At 37.2% G+C, this 8,183-nt stretch overlaps 1 protein-coding gene across 1 annotated transcript; it reads left to right on the top strand.

The window, feature by feature from the left end:
- Positions 1 to 5,635: 5,635 nt before the first annotated feature.
- LOC107095299 (Rieske domain-containing protein-like) lies at positions 5,636 to 7,761 on the top strand. Its single transcript, XM_015391321.1, has 3 exons — positions 5,636 to 5,965; positions 6,772 to 6,887; positions 7,474 to 7,761. Exons 1-3 carry the CDS (start codon positions 5,776 to 5,778, stop codon positions 7,570 to 7,572), a joined length of 405 nt encoding a protein of 134 aa, XP_015246807.1. The 5' UTR covers positions 5,636 to 5,775; the 3' UTR covers positions 7,573 to 7,761.
- Positions 7,762 to 8,183: the final 422 nt, after the last annotated feature.

Raw genomic sequence — 8,183 nt, 5'->3', positions numbered from 1 at the left:
CACTGATCCAGGGTGACTTCATTTTATCATAGAAATGCGTCATCTTCATTAGGATGTAAAAACAAAATGTTATTTTAAATTCTCAAACGTCATTCTTTCTGTTTTCTAATTCTGACGGTAATTTTATGTCCAGATTTGAACTGACTTGGGTATAACTTGCTTCAGCAGGGCAAAACTGATGCCACAGAATGAAATGTTTTATGAACTATGAGGGCAAATAGTAGAATGAGTCTGTTTAATGTTTTAGTGTCCAGTTCACTGAATATGACTGCTTAGTCTACACTTGTTTAGCAGTTATATAAGGACAGTGTTGCCATTCATTTTGAATAGAATGGAAAATTCAGCTCAAGGAAGCAATGAAAGCCATATTAAGTTTCTAGGGTTTTTTTGCATTATGGTTCTGTGAAAAGCTTGTTACCAGTTTATATCCCTGCTACCTGAAAAGAACAATACCACTTACTCGGCGGGGAGATTTAATTGGTTGATTTCTGCTCCCATCAAATTTTATTTTCTTCTAAGACATGCAAAAATATTTCATCACCGTTATCTTTTTGAACTTACAGAGCTAAACCATCCATGCCTTGCTTACAATGAGCTTTCCTTGAAGGTCACTGGGAGGCTGGAGCTTAGCTGGAGCAGGACAGAAAAAGACAAAATAAACAGTCCTGCAAACTTGCATTATTCTGTGGGTAACCCAAAACAGAGCCGGTACTTCTCCTCAGTGAAAAGAGTTAAATGGGTCTGGTTTGATATCTGATTAGTAAATTCCCAAGGTCTCTCTCAACCCTCTTTATATTGAAAATACCGGGTCAATACATGTTTATCAAACTGGATCGACTCCACTGACGTAATTTTTTATTTTTATTTTTTCGGTGGGTGGACTTTTCGCTGTCAAAAAAAATGTTAAGCTACAATACGACTACACTTGTCGAGCTCTAGGACCAAACAGAAAACTCTAGCTCATGCTCAACCCTGCTTCCCCGAGTTTAGGCTGTCCACAAGCTTCTAATTGGCCATTTGTCTTTCGTTGTGTGATTGACAATGAGAAGCTTACTTTACAAACATTTGATGTGCCACTAAATCGAGCCTGTAGTTGGATGGTCACGGTACTGTGCGCTATCACAATTAGACCTGTAGGGTTGCAAGTCTTTTACTTTTCTGGTATGTTTTGGGTTTCTTGCATGTTTTGGATTTCTGAGATATCTTACCCACTGGCAAAAAAAGCTGCGTCTAACCCCTCGCTGGCAGCTGTTTGGCCTCTGCATGTGTGGTGATGCCATCATGCAGGGTTAGCAATGATGATGTAATTAGTGTGACAGAAATCAGGAAAGTAAACAATGGAGAGCCACATGTAATGAAGCCAGGAAGTAGTCAGTGTGCTTTATTGGTTCGCTCTATTATCTTTCCGAATCTCTCTCAACAACGCTGCCTTATGTTTATCAAATGTAAACAGAGTTGTTTCGGGTTGTTAGATAAGAAGCGACTGGTGCAGTGTGTTAGTGTCCATACGTTGCGTTCAATGGTGCCATGTAATTTAGCGTGTCAACCCAGCTGTAGCATGCCTGCTGATCAGAGCGGAGGCAATTTATACACGGGTTGTTTGCCGAGTCGTTTGATCCGGGAAGAAATGCGTCAGTATAAACAAGTAAAATAAACAATGTATATTCAACAGTCAACTTTGTGATTTATGTTTTAATTGTTTAATATCCATTACTGCTTTTACTTATAATATTTTTTTTGTTTTTGTTGTTTTAGAGGGGCTGATTTTTTTAATTTGAATTTCAGTATAAACAACCATCATAAAAAAAACTGTACAAAACAACCCATTTAAGAAATTCTGATTATACTTTTTATTTCCAATAAATCAGAATCAAAGAAATTATTATTAGTCCTGTCTGTAAAAATGGTTTTTAATAAGTGAATGACAAGCTTTATTGGAACAAGAAGCATTGCAAGGAGGAACTGGATTCTTAGCAGGCCCGACCGTTTGCCTTGTTAATGAAAACCATATTGACTGGAGAAGTGCTCTTCCAGAGGAGCTGGGGTCCTTCTGAGAGCAGCTTGGTTGTGGACAAGATGAAGCTAATGATGGATGTGTTTTGGCTCTGTTTTCCATCTTCTACCTTCTCTGTGCCAGATTTTCTTCACACCATATTTTGTCCAATGCAGTTACACTGTACAGTGGTCAGAGTGCTGTACTGAGAAGTTAAAGGAATTTATGTTGCTGGTTGCCTTTGACTCTCTGCACCTTTGTTTATTCATTTCCATCCATGCAGCTGATTATGCATTGTTTTCATCTCTGTTAATGCGAACAATTTTCCCTCCTGTAAATGCCATATGAGCCTGCTGGAGGTCATATCTGAATCTGTGCATTTGGATCAAACGATGTGCAACCAAACCGGCACAGCAACGTAAAGCAATGCAGAGATGTCAGTACAACCTCAAACATGCATAAACCTCTTCTGTATAATATTATGTGATTGTTGTTGGACCCATTCCATCAACCTGTCACTCTGATGTCTAAAATATGATACCCACTTAAAGCTCAGAGTATAAGTTGAATCAACCAAACGTGGCTGCACAGCAGGAGGCGCCATGAGCAAATCTACCTGTCATAGAAAGGTTAAAACATTTCCAGCTGTGTTTTACTTCTGGATTGTTTGGGTTTTCTGTGTAGTATTTCCACATATTTTTTAAAACTTTCAGAATGTCTATGACATGCAGCCTTGTAATTTCTTATGTTCAGTGTTGGTATTTTATCAGGCTTTGCAATAGCTACAAGAGAAAAATAGAAAAATCAAAACATTGTTACTTAGATGTCAGAGAGAAACTACTTTAACAGCTACTCCATAAAGAACACAGCTGGATCTATGTCTGCCTAGAACAAAGCATAATTATAAAAGCTCAAATTTCTTTATCTTGGCCTTCTGTTTTGTTCTGATTTACTTTTGTAGAGATCCAGCTTCTGAATGTTTTTCCCACCTCTAAGACATTCTAAGTGTTATATTTCTGCTCTGAGCTCAGGCTACACATTTACATGACTCTGATTTTTAATGTCTCGGATTAGAACAAGCTGCGCTTGTTTTGGATCACACTAGTCTAGACACTACCTTTCATCACTCAGGGGTGAAATGTTGAATTTCATTATTTCCAGCTTAATAAAGGAATAGAAACAACAAGTCACATGAACAAACATACACCGATCAGCAGTAATGTTACATGTGATGGACCCTCTTTGATCAGTAAACTACCCCGACCCTCTGCAGGAAGAACTCCACTTGACACCCTGAAGCATTGCTGTGGTATGTGGCACCAAGATGTCAGTGCCAGATCCTTTAAATCCTGCAAGCTCTGAGGTGCAGCTTCACCTTGTTTCTTCAAACTTGTTTGTGCAGCACATACCATAGATGTTCATCGGGATCGAGGTCTGGAGCCTGCAAAGCCTATAAATATGCTCCTCAAAATGATCCTGAACATATTTGCTGTGTCAGTTCATCCTGCTGAGATTATTAAAGGAGAATAGAACAGAACAAAACAGAATAGAAAATAGATAAGAATGTAACAACATAAGATAGAACAGAACAGAATAGACTACAATAGAACACAATAGAATAGAACAGAATTGAATAGAACAAAACACAATAGAATAGAATACAGTAGAATAGAATAGAATGGAATACTGTAGACCAGAGTAGAACGAACTAAATAGAACAGAAAATAATTGAACAGATCATAATAGAATAGACAGAATAGACCAGAACAGCAAAGAATAAAAAATAACAGAGAACCCTTTGTTGTGATTTTCACAAGTAGCTACAGATTAATCGTGTCAGAGCTTTGTCTTTTTTATTAACGAACAAAACTAACTAATTACTTATCTCATTTATGTATTTATACTATGACTCTATTATTTACAGAGACTTTTAATAAGAGCAGACTCTCTCCAGTATGAGAGCACTGTTTTCTGGGAATTTGGTTTCTTTAGTTTAGAAATGTTACCAAAGGTAAGCGTAGTCCAGGTTCAGCACCTCTGCCTGGTTACCATGTTTTTCTCCTCACCTTTTTAGTACATAAAGAGTCATACCAAGTCATGTGACCTCCTGCTTCCCACACTCAGCAGTCAGGTCATTGTGTTTAGTAGTTATATGACACAGTTTTCATAATGGTTCTCAAGAGTACGACCCCAGTGCAGACAGGCCGGTGAAGACAGCATGGTAGATTGAAAAAAGATTGAATTGATATTAAAAAACATCTGAGAAGAGGAGCTGAACCGGAGTGAACAAAAGAAACTGACTTGGCATGAAGTATAAAAAGCCTGGAACCGATCTGACATGGCATCAAACACATGAAGGGTTAAAGCTCAGGTACAAAACAGGCTGAAATGGGAGGCAACGTTTTTTTATCAAGACGTATCCACACCAATCCAGGAGTCTTTTTCTGTTCTGTCAGCCTGCAGTTGTCAGCCATAGAGCTCATTTTGAATCTTTTTCAAAATGAGCTCTATGGCTGGGTGGATGGCTTGACTGATCTGCAGCTTTACAGTATATGCAGTTTCATACACATCTCTCTTTCTTATATACATCATTAGCACACCTTTCTTTCTTTCTTTCCCAGTTCAAGCTACAGAAGTTTTTCTTTTTGAAAGAAGAAAACAAGCCAGCTTTCACTCCCGTTGAGCCTTTGGCACCCATGTTCCTTGCATAAGGAAGAAGGTCAATAATAAAAAAGTATAATCCCCATTCATTTTACATTTCAGTGGTCCTAAGTTGGGATAATGATTAATTCGGCATAATGTTAGGACTCCTAACAATATGCTGAATTAATCATTAATGTTGTATATTTTTCCACATTTTGACCTCTTTCTTCCTAAAACATTTGAAGCTGTGCCTCACTTTGTACAGAAAGGGTTAAGATTATAGATTATAATACAGTTAAGTTTAATTGATTTCAGTTAAATTGTTAAGAAATATTTAATGTTTACTATTATCTCCTTCTTTGATGCATGTTTAATAAAATGACAATGCTGAAAATACATCAAACAATCTAAATGGAAAATCCTCAGCACAAATGAAAAACAGCCAAATCATACAATCACAGGCTCTTTATCTTATTATAGGCGTGCTTTTGAAATATTTATAGGGAACATGAATTGTTATGTTTCACATTCACCACACAATCTGCTAAAAATCTGTTTCTAATCAACTCAATATCCCACCAACAAAGCATTACAGAGAGGGCTCCATTTTTAGAAACAGACTGACCCTATAATCTAAGAACAGGAAGTGTCTGGCTGGGTCTGTTTGGCAATAAAACACGCAAGTACTGTTGGTGGATGCTGAGCTATTGAAAATATCAGAGACTATAATTATCTATCTATCTATCTATCTATCTATCTATCTATCTATCTATCTATCTATCTATCTATCTATCTATCTATCTATCTATCTATCTANTATCTATCTATCTATCTATCTATCTATCTATCTATCTATCTATCTATCTATCTATCTATCTATCTATCTATCTATCTATCTATCTATCTATCTATAGCAAATAGGAGTCAGGCTGCATCAGTCCTTTTGCCTGTCGGTAGTCTGTCTGTCTGTCTGTCTGTCTGCTGCAGCAGCAGCAGCAGCAGCAGTTCAGTCCCAGTGGATGATGGTTAAATATGGACTAAATGTTTAGCGCCAGCAGCCAGAGAGCTGAGCGACCCGTGAGAATAAAACGGGTCCGTTTTATTCAAATTAGGAAACCATATAACCCCCGCGGTTTTTTATGGCTTCTGGCTCGGAGGATGATGGCGGGAACACGAGCGGCGCTGCGTGGAGACTGGTCGGGCCGGCCTCGGAGCTTTCCAAGAAGCCCTGCCGTCTAATGTTCTCTCCTCTCGGCCGCGACAGCGATGTCTGCCTCTTTTATGTCCAGCGGCAGTTTTTCGCCATGGACGCTCGCTGCGCTCACTCCGGTAAAAAAAAAACAACAACAAAAAAAAACAACCCACAGATTTGACGTGCTGCACATGTTGTAAACATGTATGCTTTTAACGTGATGGATTGTGTAAATTGAACTGAATGTGTAGAATTTGAGAAAAAAAGCAACAGCTAATACTCTGCCCCCTGTCGTCTGGGTGTGGGAAATTGCTACCAATTGTCGCCACTGTTTATTGGATGAAATATAATCAGACTACATATTCCAGGGAGATTATGCTGTTTTACTTTGTGAATTTAAATGTGTACCTCTTTTAAATATTCGGTTTTATGCATGTCTTGCTGTTTTTCTTTTTAAGCCTGCAGCGTTTTTGTTCAAGAAGTATTTTCTGGCTTTTCTCTCACTTTCTCCTTGCAATTGTGCTTAGATGAATGCTGTAAGATTATAGCTTTGGTGATATATTGGTGTTTTGGTTGGGTTAGTTTCTCTATCTCTTGTTTCTTGCATTGGTTCAGAATTCTGAGATGAAAGTCAGAATTTTGATTTTTTTTTCCCCCCCTCAGAATTGGACTTTTTCCATATTAAACTGATTTTTTTTATTATTATTTTTTTTTTATCATTTAACTTTCTTTTTACTTTTTTATAATGGCCATGATCCTCTTCTGTATAAAAAGTCAGAATTCTGAGATTAAAGTCAAAATTCTGACTTTTTTCCCCATATTAAAATAAATACAAAATCAGTTGACTGTTTTTTTTTTTGTTTGTTTGTTAGTTTTTCTTCCAGTGAACCTAATCCTCTTGCGTAACTTAGCCTCATACTTTAGCTGTTTCCTGCATATTCAGGTGGTCCTCTGTGTGAGGGGGATATCGAAGAGGCTGATGGGGTCCTGAGGGTCTTCTGCCCCTGGCATGACTATGGTTACGACCTCAAAACTGGGAAGTCTGGGACATCATTAGAGGTATAGGGTCCAATAAAACCCTTATAAGTTCAATGTTCTTAATTCTCTTCACATAAGCTAATTGTATCTACATATGCTGATTTTGTGCAGATCAAGATCATGATTTGAAAATAAATAAATAATAGGAGGCATTAAAAAAGTGTATCTGGTAAATCTGTGCCTAAGAAATGTCTTTGTTACAGCAAATAAACAAACAAATTGGCAATAACAATATTTACAATAATCAGAGTTTAAAAACTAGAAAAAAATGTAAAAATTATCCTTTTCTAAAATTTCATAAATCCAGATCATGGTAAGTGTCCAAAAGCAATGTAAAAATAGGCAGTTTCTAGTTCAATACATTTGGTCTGAATTAAGGAATTAACACAAATTTACATTGTTTGTAATCAAAGTAACACCAATACCACAAAAAACAACTTGTCTGTTTAACTGCCCTTCTGTCTTATTCAAATGAAGTAAATATTTAACTGTGGTCTGACTTTTTTTAACAGGAAGATTACATCATTTTTTAAAACATAATTCTTGTCTTAGATAGTTAATTGTTTTCTGCCACTTCTGACTTTTTGTCTTGTTTTCATTTTGACAGCAACAAGTTTATGAGGTGAAGCTGGTGGATGGCAACGTGTACGTGAAGCACGCATCTCATCTCTCCCTGAGGCCTTTTCCAGCTAATCAGAAAAACTGAGTTATTTTAGAGCATCTGGTTCAATCTATTTCTAAGACTTTTTCCACAAACACAAGTCATCCGAAAACATTCCAGAGCCTTATCTCTGCTCCTTAGAGCTGCTTCTACTTTGCTGTGAAACAGACCTAAGGAGACTGTCTGAAGAGGACATGAGATCACTCCATTGTTTTTCTTCTTGCTATACAGCAAATAATAAAGCTCTGGAGACGGAGAGCTGTAAGATGCTTAAGTATTGAACATAAAGCAAATACAGTTAGTCATACGGTTTGAACTCGTCCACTTTTGTCATGTTCCAACACTGTGTTTGATTCAGATGTGATTTTAAATATAGGGATAAAGATGCATTGTTTGCTTTGATTTTATTGTATTTTCAAACAGATGAAACCCAAAATTGGTTTTCTTGCATTTTTACCCTGTTTACTACGATACTCTGAAATAAAATATTGTGATACCAGCTGCATCTTGAGGTCTCTTCATCAGTAAAAAACTTGTGGCCATAATTACCACGACTCTACTACATGTGTCTACAGCTGTTGCATGAATGTTTCAGAGGTGTTTTAGAGAACCTTATTTATTAGATCCGTTAAAGAGGAAATGCCACTTAGAAAGCA

The sequence above is a fragment of the Cyprinodon variegatus genome, unplaced genomic scaffold, assembly GCF_000732505.1.
Source record: "Cyprinodon variegatus isolate N-32 unplaced genomic scaffold, C_variegatus-1.0 Scaffold535, whole genome shotgun sequence".
NCBI lineage: Eukaryota > Metazoa > Chordata > Actinopteri > Cyprinodontiformes > Cyprinodontidae > Cyprinodon > Cyprinodon variegatus.
This window is presented reverse-complemented; position numbering and strand designations above follow the sequence as displayed.

Coding starts and splice junctions, on each gene's coding strand:
- LOC107095299 (XM_015391321.1), top strand. CDS start 5,776: ATGGCTTCTGGCTCGGAGGATGATGGCGGGAACACGAGCGGCGCTGCG. Junction 5,966..6,771: donor CGCTCGCTGCGCTCACTCCG/GTAAAAAAAAAA, acceptor CTGCATATTCAG/GTGGTCCTCTGTGTGAGGGG. Junction 6,888..7,473: donor AGTCTGGGACATCATTAGAG/GTATAGGGTCCA, acceptor TCATTTTGACAG/CAACAAGTTTATGAGGTGAA.